This window comes from Corvus cornix, chromosome 3, assembly GCF_000738735.6.
Source record: "Corvus cornix cornix isolate S_Up_H32 chromosome 3, ASM73873v5, whole genome shotgun sequence".
Classification (NCBI taxonomy): Eukaryota; Metazoa; Chordata; class Aves; order Passeriformes; family Corvidae; genus Corvus; species Corvus cornix.
The window spans coordinates 46,434,648-46,458,640 of NC_047056.1; the positions used below are offsets into that span (position 1 = coordinate 46,434,648).

At 36.3% G+C, this 23,993-nt stretch overlaps 1 protein-coding gene across 5 annotated transcripts in view; it reads left to right on the forward strand.

The window, feature by feature from the left end:
- FMN2 (formin 2) overlaps positions 1 to 23,993 on the forward strand; it is a 166,759-nt gene that overhangs the window by 82,604 nt on the left and 60,162 nt on the right. For all 5 annotated transcript variants that reach the window (XM_010398951.4, XM_039569096.1, XM_010398968.4 and 2 more), the window contains one exon: positions 16,994 to 17,055. In XM_010398951.4, coding sequence (XP_010397253.3) covers positions 16,994 to 17,055 — 62 coding nt within the window. The remainder of the gene's footprint in view (positions 1 to 16,993; positions 17,056 to 23,993) is intronic.

Sequence of the window (23,993 nt, forward strand, 5' to 3'; positions counted from 1 at the left end):
TTCTCTTAACAAGGTTTGTCTCTCCAGGTACTGTGTTGCTACAATACTCTTAACTATTTTTCTGTAAGGTTTTGCATAGCAACTTGTGGTTGCCCTGGCTCTGTTAGAAGTAGTTTGGAGATTTCTGCCTCTGAATTTTGGATGACTTTTCTCATTATCCTCATTTAATAAGTCATTTTTTCCCCCTCTCTGAGACACTGGTAGTCTGCAGAATTTGATGGAGATACCTGTCCCACTCTGATATCTGCAGGGGGGAAAAGAAAGGAAGGCCAAGACACTGCCTATTATAGGCCTCAAAAAAGAATGAAATAGGAAAAACCATTACAGAAAAGGCAGGCAGATTCACCTAACAGCTGCTAAAAACCAACCTTGTAATCTGAATTTGAGCTTATTTTACTGGAAGTTATACCTGCAGCAAAGTTTGTTCTGCTAACAGCAGTACAGCTTTGAACAACAAACATATCTTCTGCCCTGAATTCAAGACAGATGTGCAGGAAGTGAACATACTTTAAATGTTAGCAAGAAAAACAAATGTTTATTCTTTAGTATTTGACTATTAGTGACAAAAGAACAAGAGAAAATCTTGTTCTTGTAAGAAAATCTTTCTTACTTGACCACTCATGCTGACATGTAGAAATGATGAGCAAGGAGAGACTGTCAAAGGTTTGACTAAATGATTTCACTGGAGAAGGATGATAAAATATCTCTTACATTGCATTATTTCAATTTTCTGTGCAGGAATTACTCATGCATTGAACAATCATGTAGTCTGGGTCCAAGAGATGCTCTACATAGAAAGCAATCAGGGAAGAATGACTTAATATCTGGAAAATAAGACTCAGGATTAGTTTATTTTATAGAAGGTCCAGAGGTGATCTAAGCATTATTTATCCTAACAATAATGGGTGTGCACAAGCACTATCATTTGAAACTTATAGTACCCATTCTTCACAAATATTTCAGTACCTTCCTAAAAGACATCTTACTGATTAAACAAGTTATGAGGACAAAACAATACATGATTGGATCAAGTTATTTGGCCACTGTTATACTAGAAAGTATAAGTAAACTTGCTGCCCAAAATTGTTATGTCTGTCCATTTAAGTTATGGGGAAAAATGTTGGCTGTAGGAAAATATGAAGACCTTTTTTTCTGTTAGATGGCAAGTCTTTATTTCTTTATTAAATTAATGATAAATAAAGTGATTGAAATCAGTGTAGGTTAATTACAAAGTTTGAAACTTTACCTGTTACTTCTGGTTTATCAGTAGAAAATTGAAATTGTTTAAATGTTTCTCTTTTTTCGTCAATCAAATACTGTGTATGCAAACACCCAAAACCTTAAAAGATTATGGTTTAAACTTTCCCTCCGATAGTCTTTACAAAACCTGTTTAGATTCTTCAGAGACAAACCCAAGTAAAGATTGGTTTGATTCAGCATTTTTCTGTCTTGTGTACTAGCACTTCCTCAAAACTTCACACCATAATTCTGAGTCTTATTCCTCTATTTCTTCTTGACTTTATGCTACCATATTCATTATATTATGCCTGCTGTTAGATTGTATGCTTGCATGTTTTATTTGCTTATAATTACTTTACAAGCTCCTGTTGGGAAATTATTGGTAAGGAAAACAATGGAATACACAAAATTACTTTTATAGAATACAGACTAGAGTTAAATTAGAGTGTCACACATATGTATTGCTGCAGATGTTTCTATTGCTTTGATGCTGTTATTATGCCCACAGTGTTCTGTATTGAGCAGTGATTTTGGAGCCCTTGTCTGGCCCCTCCTGTCAGATGCAGTTAGGGAGGAAGAACAACAAAGGGCCTTGGAGACAGGTGGAGTTTCCAGTGGATGTGGCATAAACCCCTGAGCTACGGGTGAAGGTCCTGAAAGCCAGTCCTGAGTATTTAAAGCATGCCTCAAGTCCTCTATTGTCTTAAGATTTTCTGAAACTTAGTTTACAGTGACCAGAAGTCAATAAAGCAATGGCAACAGTTGTTAATGGAAAAATACAACTTCAATAATAATTTTATTTTAATATATGTGCAATCATCAAGATAATGAAGGACAGAAACATTAATATAATCAAGAAAGGAACTGAATGCTTTATGCCATATATCTCTTTGTAATTTACACTTAAAAACCAAATTTATAGAATTATACCATTTTTTTCTATAATGCAAAATGCATTTTAAAGAACATAAGTTTAGGGTTTTAAATGAGGAAAATAATATTGAGTTTTCTTCACAATATTTGAATCAGCAGAGACTAATTACTGCCACATTGGATAGTTTGGATAATTAAAGAATTTTTGTTGTTGTTAAGAACATATGAATGTAATTTAATAGAGAAGTTTTGTAAGAAAATGTAACTTCATTGTCTGTCTGTTGTTTCAGTTGAAACCGAGGGTTTTTTCCTTGCAAGTCTGACGTAACTTTGAAAATTTGAGAGAAAAGTTTCAGGAAAGTTCTTTTCTCCAAAAGGAAAAAAAGCAGTCCTGTTATTTCTCATTTGCATACTGTATACTCTCTCAGAAGAGGGATGATTACAAAATTCTTAGCATAAAAGCTAAAAAGTATGTGCATGCATTAGTACCATGTAAAAATTGGGTGGGGAGAGGGAGAAAAAGAGCACCTTGTCCCTCTTTTATAGCAGAAATAATTTCCACTGGTCATACTTTTACATTGCTGAACTACATAGAGGTTTTAGCATTATTAAAATTAAGAAATCCCTTTTCATTAAGAAATTCCAATAATACAGTAATATATTTTTTCATTAAATCAAAATGTTTAGAAGAAAAGGATGTTTGCCACAACAATCTGTTTGTGATTTGTCACGTGTTTTTTAGATTTGAATACATTTATGCATAAAAAAAGTCGTATTCAAAAATTAATGCCACTTATATATATGTATAGATGCTAACAATTTAAATACAAGGTAGTTAAAATGGGGATTTAGTAAAACTTGCAAGAAAAATTGGTAAATCCCTTTTTTTTATTCATTCAGTGTACCTATAACTGTATTTTTCTTATCAGATTTCTTAAAAAATCAATTTAAACTTTGCTACATTTGGCCAAGTGGAGCTCTATCTAGCTTTGTACCCGATCTCCTCTGTAGATAATCAGAAAATAAAAATAAAAAGCTGAGTGGCACTGACCGCTCATTATGTAATTTTTGTAGGTCTCTTATCTTATTGCAGGTAGTTCACCTCAAACTGAAAAGTTTATTTGGAACAGCTTTCATTCATGTTTTCTGTTCTTTTGATTTTTGTCACCAATCTACAGTCCATGATTCTTTCTTCTCTTTGCCAATGAGGTGACTGACTAGCTCTGCATGCTGCTTTCAAGATCTGTGTGCACCACATGTCTGTGCCAAGATGTCACAGCATCTTCTTTCAGGCTCTGTTTTCTCTGTATTGTTGCTGTTGTTTTGTTTACTCTTCACTGCTGCTAATTTTTGAGCTTATGTTTTCAGAGAATGCTGAAAAAAACTGTCTTTTTGGGGTAGCAGTTTTGTTGATTTTGTATGCATCACATGACTTTTACAGTCTGGGTTCTTTTTTTCCCACCTACTTTGCATGTATTGACACTGAATATTTGAGAGATCCTTTTTTGTGTGTTTGTGGTCAGCTTTTAAGTTGTGTTACTATCTGAGAACATTGATGCCTCATGTTCATTAAACTGCACAGTAACCTGCAGAGGTCCTAGTAAGGCTTCTTCGCCTCAAATTTCTACTTTGAAAATGAAACATTCATTTTGGTAATTGATTTTTTTTTTTTTTTTTTGAGCTGCTTTCTCATTACATTGGTTTATTTGTATGATGTTTAAAAAAGCTGTTTTTCTGTATAATACATAGGCATTTTCCAGGCATAAAAATCAGATTGACTGGTTTCTAGTTTCCAGTATCATCTGGGGGATCCTCTTAAAATTTTCATTTGTATGTTCTGAAGCTTGTTCAATTTGAGACAGTGCCCAAAACATATCACTTGAGAAGTACAGAACTTGTCTGAGAACATCTTTGACCTTTTCTGTGGTTGTGAATCCTTACACAAATAATTTGTTTAACCTTCTCTGATTCTCTTTCTTTTGTGCTCTTTTTACAGCCAGATTATCTGCGTGCCCAGCTGTTTCCTGTCAGGCTTCATATATGTGATGTGTTTGAAAGCAGTTTTATTACTAGCTTTATGCATTTGGCAAGTAGGGTTTAGACCTTTTTGTTCTTCTCCAATTTACATTGAACTTACAGGACTTTGCTTTTTGTCTTGTTTGGCTGATTTCCACTTTTGAAGAGTATCTTTTATTTACAGGTGTCCCCCATGCTCTTGTACTTAATCATATACGTGATTTTGAGGAGTAGGAATATTGGGGGTGTGAAAAGACAAGGGAGGGAAAAGGGTGTATTTAAATTTATCAATTGACTTTTTTTTTTTTTTTCATTGTGCCTCTAATGAAGTGTCTTTAAGCTTTCTTCTGACCTTCAACCTTTTTTGGCTTTCAACTATCCTCTCATTTTAAGGTAATTTCTGGTTGTAAAATCTAAAGTTATGGTGTTACTCCTAAAAATCTAATTCTCTGGTCCTATAGAGAAATTTCGTTAAAGGTTAGTTTCATGTCTCCAACTGTTTTGTATTTTATTCAGAAGTAGATCAAGTGTTACTTCAGCTCTTTTGGTAAATCTGCTTAGTTGCTTTGAGTAATAACTAGTAATAACTCTAACCTAAAATTTAGACTCCAAAAGATGGCTCAAACAATATGGTTAGCAGATTAAACCTTAGACTAGCATGTTTTCTATGTGGCATATTGTCTTACACCTAAATGGTAAAATACCATTTAGGAGTCATTATTAAGATGCTTTTTGGATGGTCTGTAATAGGTCACTGACTGTGTTTTTTCTATTTAGGCTTGAATTTATTATTTTTATATTATTATTATTATTATTTGGCGTGTATTTACAACCAATTGCTTTATCTTACCCGGCTAATGCTCCCTTCGGTATTCGCTGCCTCTCTTCTGCTGTAACGCTTTATGGCACCATGTACAGCCTTACATTGTTACTGTCACACTGGTTATCGTCCTTTTGTTCCATTCGGAACGGCCATTGCATCCACCAGTAAATACAGATCTCCCCTTTGCAGATGTTAGATGCCTGGAAACTCTACGGACACCCATCATTCACACAGCCTGGCCTTTACCCGTCGGGCTCGGCTTACCTGGGCCGCGGCGCTGCCTCGCCTCCCTCGCTCATGCCCGCACCGCGCTCCTCCCCGGGCGGGGCCGTCCCGGCCCCTCGCACATCCCGGGGCCGCCGAGCGCCGGGGCCGCCGCCTGCCCGGCCGAGCGCCGCCCGGGCCCCGGGTCCCCGCTGCCGGCAGCAGGTGGCAACAGCGGCCCGCGCTGCCGCCGCCGGGGAGCTCCGCCGCCCTGCCCGGGAGACGCCGGCCCGGCTGCCGGCAGAGCGGAGTCGCTGCCCCCGCGCCCGGGCTGCGCCGGGCAAGGCGCTCGACCTCGCGGCTCGGCGAGGCGCTGCCTGTGGGCACAGTCCTCACGCAGGGAATAGCTCCTTTAAACAGTAGCTCCGAGTGTAAGGAAGAGAAAGCATGATGCGAAGATGGTAGAGTGGCTTGTTTGTTGTGTCCATGCATCATCCACTATAGGGGAGGGTAAGAAAGAGTGCCCGGGAAATTATGGTTTTCTGCTTAGCCTGAGTGCCCACTGTTCCTCATGCTGCAGTCAGTATGTTGGTGTTCCTGTACCTGTCACTTTATGAGGTACCTGGATTTCTCCTACTTATTGCTTTCTCTTCTTTCTCTTGTTCTGTTGTTATCCGCAGACAATGAAAAATCAGGATAATTTCTGTTCTGCTGTTTCACATGAAACCTCCCCAAGCAATGGGTGTTACGTTCTGTTTCAGTGTAAAGTATTTTCTGATTTTTAGTGAAGTTGCAATTGCTTTTGCTACCTAGACACAAAACACAGCTCAGTGTCATTGAACTGAAGCAATATCGATTGCCTCTCATAATCCTACAGTCCTCAGTAGGCCAAAGCTAGTCATGATACTGAAATAAATATATATATGTGGTTCCAAATAACTTTTGGGGGTTTTTTCTTCTAATGTGCGTATTTTGGTTTTCTGTGTACATGGGCATTTCGTTTTGTTGTTATTTCAGCCCTTATTTCCTTGAATTAATACCAGCTTTTGAAAAATGCTTTGGAGTGTGAAAAAAGGTGGAACTTAAACCATATACAGGCATCCGTCTGCGCTCAGCAATCACAGTATTGTGATTTGAATTAGTAAAGCTGTGTCATCTGTCATGTACCTAGCCAAAAATCTTTTTGCAGTATTTTCATTATCCCACCACACTTATAACATGGTATCACAAGATCATTACATCACTTTCTTAGCATCTGTAGCTCCTTAGTACTATAACTTCAGAATATTTGGTGAAAAGCTTAACGTGCCTTAATACGATGAAATCCCTGGTGTGTTTATCCATGCATCAGACAGGGCAGATATGTAGAATACTAGGCAACATCTAATATGTACTTTGCTGTGCCATGAGAAAAAAAAAAAAAAATTATTTGGAGAATAAATTGAGAGTATGTAATTTTATTTCAGTGAGATACTACTACCATTTGACAGAAGGAAAGAAATTTGATTTGAGAGGAAACCTCTCAAAAGTTTTGGTTTTGTTATTCTTGACCAAGAAAACTTGTATTTTGAGTTGTGACTAAAACGGTTGCTTGTACAGCAATTACAGGCAAATGAGGACCTGCTTTGCATGATGTTTGAAACCCTGTATATTTCCATGCTGTGCTTTCTAGCTAATTCTGCTAGTACGGATACTGGTATCACACACAACTGGCTAGCTTGAACCATAAGCAGGGAAAGCTCGTTTCTGAATGATAATACATGTCTTCATGGCTAAAAGAGCTTGCAGTACTTTCTGCTGTAAATCATCAAAGGGTAACAACATTCCATGTAGTCTATGTAAAATGATTTAGGCTTGGTGATGTTACAGAAGACTAGTAGAGAATTTGAGAGAGAGCTAGCAAAGGGCAAACATGCAGCTCAAGTCTAGGTTTTTAGACAGAGCATTCTAAGCATTTAGTCTGGCTGCTGAATAAGGCAAGCTATGTAATATTGCCTGCTAATTTCTGCCTCAAACTATTAGTCTGTATAAATATGAACATTTTAGCAGTATAAATGATCTTGAGTTCCAGCTGAAATTCTGACCCTTCAACCTTTTGCTTTCTTTGAAGTTGCTGAAAGTTTTGCAGTTGACTTTGGTGAGTCTAGGATTTCATAGAAATACTTTAAGTGATGGAGAAGTCAACATATCCCATGAAACGTTGTTCAAAAGGTTAATTTCTCTCACTTTTAGCACTTTAAAGATTCTTTCCATAGTGAATTTGCTAGATTAATTTACAGATACCCTTCATTCTTTCATGCTTTGCCTCTGTGAAATTACAGAGCTGTCTACTTTCAGATATCTTGTCATGCAGGTATGTAATCATGTTGCTTCTTAACTTTCTTTATATAAGTTAAATAGATCAAGCAATTCAGCAGACAAGTTCTTGAGGTTATTCTGCTCCCTCCTTTGTTGGTCTTTTTGATCCTACACTGGTTCTAGCTCTAGTCCAAAAATTGCTCTAACTTCTAGCCACTTCTTGAGAGTTTTAGATTAGTCATTGATGATGATTACAGAGTGCAGTCAAAGCACTTCTTTGGGTGAGTTTGAGTCTGCTCAGGAAAGAGCGGCTCTCCCATTAGCATTGCCACCTGGATTTCATTGAGGATTAATCACTATTTTTAATATCTTTCTTTTCAATGTTGATAAAGTTATATTTATTTGCAGTGAGCTGAGAACGAAGTCCTATGAAAGCCTAAGGTACTCTCTTGTTTGTGGTAATGTTTCAAGAGCAATTACATTTTTAGATCTATGAGCTGGCAGTTATTAGCTCATTTAGTGCTGACAAATAATTTAATGTAAGTGTTCTAAATTGCCAACCAGACACACCGGGAGCTCCATTAACTATGCACTAACTGTGGGTAAATTGAGAGGAAAAAAGCTAAAATCCCAAGTTAGTTTCTTACTGCAGAGAATCTACTTTTTGTAGAAACAACGTGTGTTAGGTATCTGCCCTCATAACTTTCAAATACTAATCAAATACAGCAGTGCACTACCAGATAATTCCAAATAAAAATCTTCTTTCTCCTCCTCATGCATTTTGTTTAAATTTATAATTTAGAATGAGCTCTCTAAAGCAAGAAAGGAAAAGCTTGTCTTTTTCTTATAGACTGCACTTCCCAGAGTTAGACATGACTTAGTTTACTGTGAGGTATTCTAATAGAAGTAGATTAAGTGGGATTAAATCAAAAGCCAGCAAGTTTGGTTACTAAAAAAAAGCCACAGGTAACTTAAAGCCTCAGTTAGTTTCAAGCCTGAAGGCTCATTTGTATTCCAAACAAGTCTTGCTAATGTCTCCCAGTTACACCATCACTGGTACCACAATTAGCCTGTGGAACTCCTGGTCTTAATGTCATTGAAACAGAGACTGAAAGGCATTAGAGCCTACGTGGATCTGAAAGAAAAGTTTAACACACAGAAAACCCAAATTTTATGTCACCTGACTCATGAATTTAAAGCTACAAATCATGTCTGTCTTGAGGCAGATTGATACACAATGCCAGATGTACTGCATATGTGCCTTTGCAGCTGATGTGTTTGTACAGTTTAAACGTACACTGTAAATACTTACTGACAAGTAAACATCCCCAAAATATATTCCTCAGATATCATGTTTCAGTAGTCTGCCCCCAAAAAAGATATACTTGACAGGTATGACAAGGTTTCTTTTGGGAACCTCTAAATGAAATGCCTGTGGCATGCTGTACTGCCCTAACCAGGAAGTGAAAAAGCTTAGTACAAACTGGTACTGAAATTAAAAGCCAAGAGCATTGGGGGGGTTTTTATAGCAGCAGTTTTATTTTCTGTAACAGAAATTCTTACATATAAAATACACCTGTATGTCAATATTAATTTTTATATAAAAATCCTGTTCTTGAAACACTTTACATTTAAGGGTCAGGAAGTTTGCCTAGAGAACAACCCCCTACTATAATCATAAAGCACAATTATATATTTATTTAAACTTATTTAAATGTGTCTTATACAATCTGCATTTGTGTACTATGTTAAGCCTTAAGTAGTGTTTGGGGAGTTATCATAGTAATCCTTTTCAGTTTGTTGAAAATCTTGAATCCTGCCAGTCCGTCTCACATTTCAGATCCACCCCCCCCAATGACCAGCCCCTGGCAGGTTCATAAAACTGTTTGCTCCTCTATGCGCTGTAGTTTAAAATAAGCATAATCTGGTAAAATGCCAGTCTTTTCTCAACCTTCCTATATCCCACACCCATGTTTTTTTCACCTGCCAAATTCAAACAAATCTTATCTAAACAATTAAGATAAGCATTGAAGTACTCTCTATAGTCAAATCAGCAAACCTCTCAAAGCCAGAACTGAAATACAATCTCTCTAAATTAAACAGTCTACAATGGCAATCATGTTTGTATTTAAACATTTTATTCTGAAAGGATTACAGCATTGCTCTCCACTTTTTTTTTCATGCCTAGACAAGAAGGCGACATACTGAGTCAAACAAAATATATTTGTTCTCTATGAGCTGAGCTTGCACACTTTTTGTAAACAAACTGTATAGGTGTATGAAGTTTGACTTCATATAATCAGTAACTGCTGTCCTTAACAAAGTAGGCACTTGTTTGAAATCTATGTAATGTAATTGTTTATATTAACTATGTACAGCTATGTAAAATCTGGTGATATATTTTGTTGCATGTGTGAATGTATATTTACATGTATGTAAAAAAATCTGTTGATACAGTTTTTATATTAGGGATACAAGTGAGGGAACAGAAATGCTAAGGACAACTTTCTAGAAGTTTAATTGTGTTTATAAGAGAAGAATCATGCCGAAGATTCACTCCTTTCAACAAAGTCTCCTACTTTTTTTCTTCACATTTTGCAAAACATATTAATGCTTAATTTATTCTTATTTTATTGCTTCCTAGAAATGCGAGTGCATGTTCTTGAAGTTATTTAAAATTCTTAAGTCCTTTAAAAACAGTCTGAAGCAACAGCTCAACTTAATCCATGGCTTCTGCTTGGAAATTTTGTTTTCTGTTCTGGTTTCTCACACAAGCTTTAGATCAAGGTGAATTACTGCCACAGTAAAACTGTGTGCAAGCAGTTCTAGGTGGTGTCTTGCCTCTGATCCATGCTGTATGTACTTGTGCTGAAGTTCCAATCTCCCTCGAGCTTTGTGCACTTAAAGTTTTCATCCTGACAATTTTAGAGTATTTCCTAATAGATAAATATATCATGCAGGTACTGAGGGCAGGAAGGTAGGTAATAATGTGAAGTTGTTCATTTATGCTAACTCTACCAGTGCAGTCATGTGCCACCTACCCATTTTAAGGAGGGGGGGAGGGGGAGATAGTGTCTGCTAGTTATGCAGTTTATGTTTAACAATTCTTTTGCTTATTTTCTGAGGAACTTTAAAAATTATACAGTCATGACTCTTGTGTGTTTGCTGCAGTTTCCATTAGCACAGGGACATTAGGTCTTAGCACTGTTGTGTAAACACAACATTTATTTCAAAGAGGCCCATTTGGAATTTAACTTTCTGCATTGGAGATACACATTTCTATTCCTAATGATAAAGAAAAATCCCAAGAGAATAGCAGCAGTTGTCAAGTTGCTGGAAGTATTACAGATAAAAACATGACCTTGTCGATGTCAGATGAATGATGCCAAAAGTCTCATGGGGGAAAAAGTAAAAAAAAGGGGGGAGGGGGAGGGAAGGAGGAGTGAACCAAAGGATATGAAGTTTTGAAGTTGTGGGTTTTCCATGTGATCAATAAGAGACTGAAAGTTTTGCAATTTAGTTTATTTTTAAATGTAAATCTTAAGTTTCACATAAATCTGGGTTTACTTGGCAAGTAGCTTGATATTACATCCGAACGTAATCTTTATGGGAGCAAAAGAAGCCATTGCACTTTGATCATCTTCTTAGGCTCTCTTGGCTCTTTTGTTGATGAGAACATTGATGCAGGTGGTTTTTTTTCTACTTCTGAATTGAGCAGTTCAGCTGTCCATCATTCCAATGAACCTGATGAAGTTGTCTGCATTGAGACTTTTCTTCATGGATTGCTTGTGTTTGCATGTGCTGTGTTCTTGCATTTTCCCCCAAAGCCACCTGTCAGAGAAATCTTCCATTCTGTATTCACAGAACAATTCTGTATACATTCTGTATCTATTCTTTTTCTCTGTTTGTTGATAAAAGCATAAGTTGATCAAGCTATATATTATCTGACTTGTTTTTCTTGTATCAGTTTTCCATTTTTTAAGATTTGCCAGTATGCTAGTTTTCTAATGATGCTGGATTTTGACCTCTTTCAATTTACTGCCTGTACATTATTCTTGAGGAGTCTATTGTTCTTAATTAACTCAGAAATAATAATTCAAGGAAGATAATTCAAAGTGACACATTGAACCTACTCATCTACTTATGTGCCTTTATTTTCTTGAAAACATACTTTTTAGATAATTTAAAATAATTGTAAATCCCATTAAATTTGGTTGAATGAATTTTAATAGTACTGTTCTGCCTCAAAATTATGTAGTAATTTTGAGACACTAATTATATAAAGCTTACTGTTTCTGCAGTTCTCTATATTGATACAGATTCTTAACAACAACAGAGTCAATTTTTTTGTCATAAGTTTGATGGATGCCTTTTCAGTTTCTTTCACTCTTCAGCTTACAGTAATATTCCTGGGTATAGATGATTTCACTGGAGCAGAAATATCTGGGGATCAAAGCCTGGTAAAAATACTATGGAAGTTGTAACCTCTTAGTATCCTGTAAGCTTGCTCTCATGAAGGGCGTAACAGCTGAGAAACCCCCAAATCTGTGCCACACACAGAACTATGTGGTAAGAGTACTGTGGTTAGTTGTTGCAGAAGCAGGACGTCCTTCACTCAGTGAAGAAGAATAGCTCTGCCTTTGTATTTTGCTGTGCTGACCATCTGTTGCTGCCATTTGTCAGAGAAGTTGTGAAGTCTTGCAGAAACTCCTGGTGCTCTTCTGGAGAAAGAGAGCAGATGTGAAAGTGAGGAGGCAGAGATGTGCAGGAGGAAAAAAGGAGTGGCCTCTTGAAGCAATACTCCTTGGTTTTTGGAGAGTCACAGAGAAGTCAGCTGAGGTAGAAATCAGCAGGAAGGACTTAGATGGGTGGTTTTCTTGTTTGTCTCTCTGAAGGACGGATCTGTGTAGGGCAGGACAGGTTCAGACGTGGTTTTACTTTAGCTACTGCTTCTTTATGAGGACTTAAACTGTGATCTGTTATCAGTCAAGTAGGATTTGGAAAATGGTTAGTCAGTTTTTTGTGAGACGGCGGTGCTTCCAGGAGGTTTCAAGAAGGAGACACTTAATTTTAGACAGAGTCCAGAGCCAGAAAATCTTAGGCAGCATACTTGGAAAGGCCAGAGAAATGGAGTGGGGTTTGAAACCTGTCCTGAGAAAATGGAAGCCTAAGACTAAGAATTCAGCTGAATACCAGTTTTCTGAAAGTCATCCATATGTGATTGTGTTAATGAGAGTTTTATGACATAAAATTTGGATCCAAAGGATCTGGTTTATAACACTTTTTCTTCTTTCTGAAATGCTACTCAGTGGGAAACTTCAAATTTTGGCCTTTTCATTTAAAAAGGAAATTCCAAAGTTTTGGACTTTGAAACAAAATGGAGTTTCCAAGGACTGGGTAGTTGTAGGAAGTTGTCTTTTCTCTGACACTTTATGTAAGTGGTGCTATTGGTGTATTTAGAATCACAGCCACAGGGAAATGTGAGTTAGCTGTGTCGGCATTGCCTGTCGGCTTTGGTTTAGTGGCAGCTGGTAGTTCGTGTGCTCCTAGATACAGAATAGCAACAGAAATGATCTGTCTAACAAAGGAAAAAGTACAGCCGCTGCCTTTAGAGTCTTCCTGACAATACACTGGGCATCATGCAGCTTGCTGCCAATGGTGTTTTCTCATACATTTCCTCTTCAGGATTACATTTGCTGGCAAAATTTTGATCTTGTTGTTGGCTTGGTTACTGTCTTCCCCTGAAGACTTGAGGGTGGTGATAATTTATTGTGTTTGGTTTATTTTTTGTATTTTGCTTTGTTGTTGGTTTGGGGTTTTTAAAATTGTGTCTCTGTTCTAAATTGTCTTCTATGTATATGGAAGAAGATCCATTAGTTCTCAGTTCAAATATGCCTCTGAGTATGATCACGTGCCCTAATCTCACTTTTTTACCAGCAACATATCCTCCTGTCAAGGGATGTACCTTCTACACTTGTAAATTAATTGATATTAATGAGAGTAGTGAATCTTTGTCTGTCTGCTTGCATTTTTTTTTCTTTCTAACTCCCAGCTAGTACCTAAATTGGCTTTTCTAATGTGAGTTTGCATACATATTTTTTTATTCCACTTATATTTTAGAAATACAGAATTGAAAGGAAACTCTTCCATTCTGCTAAAATTTCCATATTCTGTCATTAGATAATAAGATATCATTTCTGCCATAAAGATACCATTTTAGATTTCCATGCAGATTGTGACTAAAACAGTGACAGTATCAGGAAATGTGAGGACGAGCAAGAGTTCCCCGAACCCTTTAATTTGGCTATAAATCCTTTGAAATTTCTTCTTCTTTGTCCTCTATAGTATCAAGTAATCATTTGTGATTGATCCCCAAACCCTCATTTTACTGGGTGGATTTTTTGTAGTTATCTGTTGACCATGGCTTGCTTAAATAGAAAAAGAAGTTGTTGGTTTGTAATTTCTTTAACTTTTTTTTCTTGGTTCAACTTTGATTTAATCATATCTATGTATTTGTATATATACATCAAATAATTTTACAGTGTTAGCTTGAACCTAGTGCTGGTTTTATTGGCAGGAGTGGCAATAGGAATGCAAGAAAATAACAAAACTATGAGATCTTGACAGTAAGAACTGAATTCCTGGGTCTGATGTGATTAAAGTTCTTTCTATTAGAGCAAAAGCCAATAGATAGTCTTCACTTTCATAGTAGTCAAGGCCAGGAAATATCAATGTCAACTTTGAAACAAGAAAAAATCACTTTCTAAACTAGTGACATGGGTGAAAATATCCAGTGACTGCAAGACTAATACAAACCCTTCTCCAGTCACTTGCATCAAAGTGTACTGGAACTGCAGCGTGGCCAAAAATATTTTCATATGAGGAAATTAATCTTTGTCTGTGTTTCATCATTCTATTGCCACCACATATGGAATACTTTGGTTAGATGTTTGTGTAGTCATGCTGATTGTAGGGGGCATGTTTAGCTAGTAAGCTTGGCTACATAAGGAAACATGATTGTTTTTTTCAATTCAAATTGTCTAGATAATGGAATTGAAAATGCAGTAGTTCTGGTTTATTTTTCCAACTATCTTGTTCTGTATGGCAATGCTGCAGGTTTGGCAAAGAACAGAAGCTCATACCCTGAGTCCTCAGAGTAGGGGGAGCGCACCTAAAATGAGTATGGAAAAATCCTAGTGAGATGTCAGAGCGCTGTTTATGAACATATACAGGTTTAGATGAAACATCTAGAAATGTATTTCTCTTTGGAGGAGGAGACTTGAAGGATATATCCTAGAATCTAACTTCCCCATGTCCTTGTCTCAGACTGATTTAAGCAGCTCCCTGAAGTATGTACACTCTTCTGCATACCTGTTTTGTTGAAAGTACACAGACCTGGCACCATTGTGTTTGCCAGGCGTTCTCTTATCTCCTGCAAGCATTCAAACAAAAGTGTTCTATTGCTCTCTGAGTAATCCGTGGGTGATCTTAACATTCAGCAAAAGTCAGGGCAGGAACTTATGTTAAATTTCTTAGCACAGGAGTGAACGGTCTCTGGAAGGAAGGGGGTGGAGTAGGGAGAAGGAAGCCACAACTCAAAATAAATAGTTGAAGGGTTGTGAGTGTGTCCATATATGAAAACATTGAGAAAGCATAAAAGTGCTGGAATGTTAGACGGTATAAACTGGGTTTCATAATATAACCTGGGTTTAATAAAGCTGTTTGTACATAGGCTTTGATGTTAGTGTTGTCTTAAAGTAGAGCTCTCAAACCAATCTAGACCCAGTTTCTAGTTGCATGCAAACTTTAGTGTCCAGTTCTACAAATCAAATTTGGCATGTTTTTAAGCATACAGCTAGTCTTATTGAGCAGCAATATCTTATTAAATACAATGTATAATACAGTGCCTTGTGTAGAGGGCATCTTTAAGTCTCTGTTGCAACAATTATTACACTTGGATGGGGGAGGGAAGTTTAAAAATATCCCATATAATTAGTAGCAGCTTTTTGCACGTGCCTCCTCCCCCAAAAGAAAACAAAAAACATGTTGCTTCCTGAACTGTTAACTGTTACACTGGCATTATCTGCTACATTGCTTTCTGGTAAAGGAAAAATGAAAAAATAAAGAGTTTTAAAATTATTTTTTTGTTTAGTCCTAGAAGTTAGCTTTGTGCCCTGCTTAGAGATACAGTGTGGCCTGCTTAGTTTAATCAAGATCAACACTTTTTTGTTTATAATTTTCTTATACTGCAACTAAAACTATGTCTCAGGCCTGGAAAGGGGAAACATGATGAGTCCCAGACTCAGAGTGGTATCTCTGGATGCTTTAGAGCAATCAGAAACATATGAGCTTGAATTATATTCTGTAGTCTTCAGGTGTATACAGAATTTCTCTGTGACAGTTAAGGACATGGATTTATAGGACAACAAGCAACCCAGTGCTGGGTCTCTATCTCTGATCAATGTTGCAATTTCTAGATTAATCTCACCTAAGGAATTTATTCAGCTTATTGTACGAGTGCACTCACACACCACACACACACAGAGCCCATTACAAAAAAGGGTACAAATTAATGAAGTGCAAAGTAGGAAAAGACTGGTATAGTATGATAAAAATTATTCATTGCCATCATATATATTCTAATGCAACATTCTAAATGTCAAGATATAAAATCTGGATGGGGAAATTTGGATTTATACACCTTTTAAATGAATGGTCACAGTGCTTGCAAAAATATGTAAGAGGAAGACTGAAAAGCACTATTTGAGAAATAAATCTTTGTATTAGCCGAGAACAATTTTTCAGTAGTTGCAAAAATATTTCCTATGCCTTGTGAAATGTTTCTAAAACAAATGGGGAGTCAGGGTTCCATTTCTAAAGGTGTGTCCCTCTTAATGATTTTTTTTTTTTTTTTTAATTCAGGTTAGGTAGATAGAAATCATTGTCTTTGAGCTGTTCCACTGGGGTTTTTTTGATGCTGAAAAAAATACAGTATGTGTGTGGCGCCAGAATTGGTTGGGAACAGGAAAGGCATATTTTGTATCCCTACTAAACGTGTCGGCTTAGTGCATAGAAGACTTGACCCTTGTCAGGTGTTTTGAAGTTAACTGGCTGACTTATGGATTAATGAGTTTAAGACTGAAGTCAAACAGTGACAGGAATGAGCTTTGTTGTGCGAGTGTGTATGTGTGTGTGGCTGTGGTGCAGATTTACAAATTTTTATAATGCTTTCAGCTGGACCATGAAAGTCTGATGTAAAGCTTATCTCTGATCTCTGACTATGGCCATACTTGTGGGATCATGTTTGTGTGTTTGGGGGGAGGGAGATGAATTCTTTAACACTTGACACCTGGCTCTACCAGGTTTCCAGCCATACTCTTAGAAACGGCACTATTCAAGGCATTAATAAAGTTAAAACCCTTAAGCTGTATGACCAGTAGGTCATAAAACTGTTGTTTAGTATTGTGACCAGTCTTTCTTTCACAGCTGGATTATCATCCTGAACAACTAACTCTTTTTTATTTTGTCTTTTTTTTACAGCTGTTGTGAACTTGGACAACTCTGTGGTTGACCTAGAGACACTGCAAGCCCTGTATGAGAATGTGAGTAATCAAAGGAAGTCCATAAAATGTAGGAATATTGTGTGTCCATGTGAAGGTATTTTTACTTGGCATCAATAATATTCAGAAATCTTGTAGAAAAAGTCCTATTTTGAAGTGACTTTATTTTCCACAAAGCAATGAAAACACTTAAGTATTTACATTGCATTAATTGCCATTGTGTGTTTTACATAGTGCGTGTATTTCTGCATAAGTAAAATTATCAATGTCTAAATGACTAAGCAGAAATCAATTTTGCTCCTTTTTTTTTTCTTGGCTGGTGCAATCTTCGATCAATAGGTATCAAACCTTACACTCCACATCTTTGCCATCACTTCGTAATTTCACTGACATAAAAATACTGTTCAATTGAAAAAAAAAAAGCTTTGATAGCAGAAATCATTCCATTTGTGAAACTGTAGCATTTAATTATTGTTGCTTCAGGGATTGCTCCAAAATAATTTTAACTCTTTGAAAGGAAAAGAATTTCTCTAAGGTAATGTAATAAAAAGTAGCAGAAACTTCCAGGGCCTTCATAAATGTCTGGTACTAATAATCAGAGAGATTTGACCTCTAGGTGTGTAAAATCAGGGATTCAGAATATGCTCAGGCATGTTCTAAAACTTCACAAGGACAGTCACATAAAAAATTCAAAATCATGGATGTCAGAAGTGTGTTTCTGCCTTCAGCTGAGGCCAGCGAACACTACGCCTTTCTGTGAGTGCGTTGCCTGGATATGTGGGGCTCTGGCTACACATCTGTGGAAAGAGTGAGAAGGCTTTTGCACTCCAAAAGAACCTGGAAATATGAGACTCAAAGCCATGAGCCACAGAATGGCATTGAAGGCCAATGTATGCTATTGTATGGGGTCCTTTACTTCCCTCATGTAGTTTTGATAATGCTAATTAATTTAACACCTTTCAGATGTTTGGTTTTTAGTCTTTAGCTTTTAGTCACCTGCTTTGGAATGATTTGATGATTTATGAAATCCCTCTAAATAATCCACTTCGGAGTACAAAAAGGGAGATAGTAAGCTCTAGTCCACTTTAGAGAAAAACGGAGGAGCTAAACAAAACATAAAAAAACTGGAAGTCTCACAACAGCTAGAAAAGACTTTTACTATTCATCCCTGAAGAACTAGGTTACTCAACACTGCTCAGGAAGATTATGGTCAAAAGAGAAACCTATTCTAACAACCTCCAAATCTCTATGAACACTTCTCTTCTCTGTGCCACAGCATTTCTGTTTTGGGCTATGGTATTTTATTTGACATTAATTTTAATCTGTTTCGTTATAAAGTGAAGATATATCCCATTCCATACAGTTTTTAGCATGCAAAAAAATTGAATTTTATCTGTTACATATGTGTGAATGTGAGAGATTTTCTTGTGGGAAGTATGGAATAGATACTGCAGTCATAATCAGTTTTTGCATACTTCCCTCTCTTATAGTGAGCAAGATTTTTTTTATTATTTTGGTTTAAAAAATACTCCTCTTATGTTGATAATGTACTAATAATTTTCAAATGTTTACTTAACGTCATCTCTAATATACTTCAGAATCTGAATATAATAGATTATTTGCAAATTTGCAGTTCATTGAAATAACCAAATGTCATTGTGTTGATTTTGTAATTACCTTCACTTATTAGAGAAAATGTCTAGGAAATGTCCTGACTAAGGAAAACACCATATGTTAATCTCAGGAAAGACTCAAGTTGTTCAAATGTCTAATATATTTCTTTGCTTTGAATAGAAAACAGATCAGTCCAACTTTATTATATTTGCTTGGTTACAAGACAGAAAAAAACCCCACAACCACAACCAAAAAACCCAACCAAAAACCAAACAGAGAACAAGAAAAGTCATCAGTTTACTTGGAGAGGGTTTTATAAGGGGACCTGAATTTTAATCCTGGATTTTTCTGTTTGATAAAACTGTGTCTAGAAAGAAGCTTTCTTTTTAGTTGACTTTTGTTTTCTTTTTTTCCTTTCAGCCTTTTGTCAAAACACTTCAGACCTTGCATTTTCTTCCCTTGCTAGCTTCATAAATTATAACAATATTGTTCAATAACAGTTGTAAGCAATGGGTGGTACCAGAGAGCCTGGCATGTTTGACTCCTCCCCTATTTCTCAATATCATCCTGTGTTGTAAGTGGGAATAATTTTGCAGCATTTGTTTACTTTGTAGCCAGTAATTTAATTTCTAGTTCTTAGGGTTTATTTATTAGATTGAGATTTTTTTTGCTGGATATTTAGATACCACTGTACCAGTCCTCAGTCTTTCTATTTGATCTGTATGGAACATATGGGAGCATTTGTTTTACAGTCTTCCTTTAGAATGGAATCTTTTTTTCTGATTGCATGTGTCTGGCATAGTGCTTTCCCTTCTTAAATGTGAATGAAATTTGGGCAGTCTCCAAACCTAAACACACCCTAATTTCAAAAGCCACAGAATCCCAAGGGTTCAATTCCTGTTTAGTGAGGAATTAAACTCTTGTTAAACCACAAAGTTGTTGTATATATCTTAGTGACTTTTTATAAATGAAGAAGCCCACACCCCACCAAAGACCCAAGTCCTCAATAATTTATTTAATATTATTAAGTTGAACTGCATTGAGTGAGAAGGACTGTGTTACTGCAGCATTGTACTGTACAGTCAGATAGCTCTTACATGTGGTTGTGTAGCTCGGTTTGTGAAGAGTTGTTTAAATATGTGTTGATAATTAGCTATGTATTAATATCTAGACTATTTTAATAGGAGAATCTTAATAGATAAAACTACATGTGGAAGTGTTACTTAAATGTGCTTTTACAAACTCTCTAATAACAATGCTATCAGGTGTCAGCTATAATTAGGGGAGAAGGCAGGTAAAATCCATTCAAGTTTCTGTATGGGGTTAGGACATATTGGTTGTGATCAGAAATGTACTGATCAGCAAATAAGTGAATGTTTACTTTGAAAACAGATTTCCTCTTAGCAGCTGGGGTTGTAGCTAAAGTATCACTGAAACAAGGTATGTCTGCTTCTGCTTGCATGTTCGCTATATCATGAAAACAATTGTATAAAAGTGGATTAAAAATGCTGTCAAATTATTTTCTTTCATCTATGAATTTGCCCTTTTCAGTTCTTTTCACATTACAAAAGAAACATGCATACATTCACAATTAGGCTCCCAGTTTTGTCCATACTGCCTTTAAAAGATTTAGGTCAATGCTTTCAAAAACCTCAAAATGCCTTTGCAAGAATAAAAGGCATCCGGAAGTCTGAAGCGCATGAATCTGCCACTAAGATTCAAACCATCTCCTCAGTTATTTCTTGTGATTTTTTTTTTTTTTTTCAACTAGCAATGACAATGTGATGTCTTAATATTTTTTGCAGAGCCTATAGATGGTACTTGAGTTCTGATGATCCAGCTTCAAAAGAATATGATATTTATTATTAACTGTGGTATCTCTGTATATCCGTGTTGTTCCAGCTACTGGTGACAAAATTCCTTAGACAAGTCACTTGATGTTTTTGAAATGTATAACACAAAGTTTTAAAGTCAAGTTTGGCAAAAAATAAAATTGCATACATTTAAACTGATCCAAACTCAGAGCTAAGGTTCTGTTGCAAGGAAAAGGAAGCTAACCAGGAAATGGATAAGATTTATGTTGTGAGATTGAAAAAGGGCCGTTATGAACTTTGGTAAGACCAAATACAGGCTAAATTTATACTCTGGAAAAAAATAGGAAAATAATTAAACTGAAGCAGAATATTTTTGCAGTAATTTCTGTTAGATTTATGCTGTCTGATTTTAGATATGGTTAAAGCAAATTCTAGTATATTATGTTATTTTTTCTAATTTGGATGCTATATAGCTATATATAGCTAAAATTCAAGGAAAGAAATATCAGTGACATTCAAGGAGGTGCTAATGCAATCAGATTAATTACTTTTCTGAGAAGTATTTATTGAATGTGTTCTCTCTTGACACAAATTTGAAGGGCAATATAAAAGCTTATTTTAATTATCCATTTGTAAATTAGAGAATAAATAGCCATTAACAATAAAGGAAGCTGGTAAAACTTCTGAGAAATGATCTTCAATAATAGCTGTGCAAAAGATACAGTATTTCTTTTCTGTCAGAATTTAAAGTACCCATAGATCACAATTCTGGATACCTGAGCCAAAATTAGTGACTTGAAATTCAGGTTTGATTCTGAACTTGGACCATGTATTTCAACTTCTTGATTTTGGTGAAGGGTGTAAACCTTCTCTCTTGAGTTTTGCTCTGGCCTGCCCATGAGTGGATCATGCTTAGCCTTTGTATCTTTGACAGTTGTTACTTCTTTGCATAAACAACCTGGGAATAATGGCTTTAAATAAGGAATAGAGAGTCTGCCTAACCTTTGGCCATGGGATTTGGTGGAGAAACATTAAGAGCTTGAACATACATGTATGTAATAGATTGCTGCGATAAGCCCTCTAATATTTCACTATGTGTAGAAGGCCAGGAGAGAGAGAATTCTCAGTATTTATTCTAAAATATTTGCAAATAACCATTTAGTTTTATGCTTCATGTTAAAATATTTACTTCTCTTTAACTGTTATGAAAAAAATGTCAAGTGATTTTTCTCCAGTTTAACAGAAGAGAACATACTTTACAGACTCACCAGAAATAATGGAACTTAATTTAAATTGTTAGTATGAGAACTTGTTTACTTTTACAAAAAGTTAGTTTTTTTTCAAAAATTTACAAGTGTGAATTGAATACATGAACTTTTTGAAATTTGAGTTGAATAAATAAAATAGCTCTTTATACACAGTCATGTCATTTTCACATCTAGACCTCCATGGCTCTGATGATATGACCACTGGAGCAATGCTACCTTTCTTGGCATCCTTCCAATTTCTAAAATCTATAGATTTCACTTATTGCCAAGAGAGTTCTTACTGATTTGAGAAGTGATGGAAATTTTCTTTTCTTTTAACTCTCACTTGGTTAAGAGTATTCTAGATTAAGTGTGGACATCTCCCATTTACATCTGCCTTTTTAACACAAAACGAAACCCAAGCCTTCTCGTCAACAGCACATGCAATATTTAATTTAATACTTCTGCAGTTAGTTGTCTCTTTTCTAGTCCTCATCTTGTCTCTGGATGAGTCTTCTAAGACTGGATTAAAAGTGGATTAAATTTTCTGATCCTAGGATCTTGGAAACATTCTTCTTCTCAGGATATCTTGATACAAGAAATAATTACTATAGTAATTGTATTCACAGGTCCTATGTCTGCATTGACTTTATGGAGAAAAATACCTTTGGAGGATGAAGGCCCAGGTTTCTTTCCTCACACAGAAGTGAAACTGGGCTAGGGAATTCAGGAAACTAAGTGTTATGAATGGGCCACTGCCAGTATTTTAAAATTAAAAACTGATAAAAAATCCTCAGCCTAGTCCTCATTAACTGAGAGAGGTGTGATGCCATATAAACAATCAGATAAAGGAAGGCGCAAACAGGTCAGGGGAAGTGACCTGCTCAGCACTCATGGGATCACATTTAGGATTCTATGTGCAGGTGTGGCCCCTCCAGGGCAAGAGATAGTGATATATGGGAGCAAGTCTAGTGCAGAGCAGCAATGATGGTTAAAGACTTGGAGAAGTGTTATACAAGGAGAGACAGCTGGGTTGCTCAGTCTGGAAAAGAGAAAGCTCTGGACAATCTTATCAGTATGTACAAATACCTGACTGGGGAGGGGGAGTAAAGAACACAGAGCTAGACTCAGGGATGCCCAACATAATGACAAGACATAGTGGGCCTCCTGAATTTGAAACACTGGAAATTCCATAATTCCATTTAAATAGAAACACCTTTTTTTTTTTTTTTTTTTTTTACTGCAAGGGTGTCCAAACACTGGAACAGTCTGCCTAGAGAAGTCATCAGGTCTCCATCCTTGGGGATATTCAAAACCTGGCTGGACATGATACTGAGCAAGCTTCTCTAGCTGCCTCTGCTTTGTGTCAGTGTTCACCTAGACAGTCTCCAGGGGTCCCTTCAAACCTCAGCTATTCTATTAATCTTGGGTACAGGTACTACCACCATAATAATTTCTTAGTGTCGAGAACAAAGTTTATTGCTGGAAAAAAGAGTTTTTAATACTTCCAATCTGTTGAAGTATTTAATATATAAGATCAGACAACTTTAGAGATGACCTTTGAAGAACATCCACAGAAACGCTGGCTAAATATTAGGATATGTGACATTCAAGATAGGTGGCCTTGCAGTCATTTCCAGACTTCTTGATGTAATAAGAGAAACTCTAAAGGGCTTTTGCTAAATGTCTCTTCAATCTCTTCATCTTTCTATTTTGCATCAGTATTTTCTCCTTTTTCACGTGGGAAGATGTTCAACAATCTTAGAAAAAGTGTCCAAACCCAACTTTCTGGTTTCAGGTTCCTGATGGAGCAGGCACTGTGATTTGAAACAGCTCCATCCCTCTTCTGCTAACCCTGCAAAAGCATTCAAGAGAGAATGCAGATGCAGCATATCTTATGCTTTGCCATTATCTAAGTGCTTAGAATATAATTTTCCACTGTTGTCTTCAAGTTCTGTGGTGGAGAAAGTTAAAAAATGAGTGTAATGCTTTCTTAAAGGAATAATGGTAGATATACCTTTTTTAAACACTTGGGCAGATTGATGTTTTGAATCTCTTTTGAAAACTGCTATATTTGTCAAAAGAAGGGTCAGAAGGAGGAATTTTCATTTCACTTTTATTCCTTTCCATGCCATTCCATTTTCCAGTAATACAGTTTAGAAAAAAATTTTACCATCGCTTGGAACACAGAAAAAAGTGAGGCTCAGTTTCTGTTGATTGGAGTATTGAAGAACAGATTTCACAGTGTGCCACAGGGTTCTTCAGGAAACTAGGCAGTTTATATGTAATTTTTTTGGCTTATTAA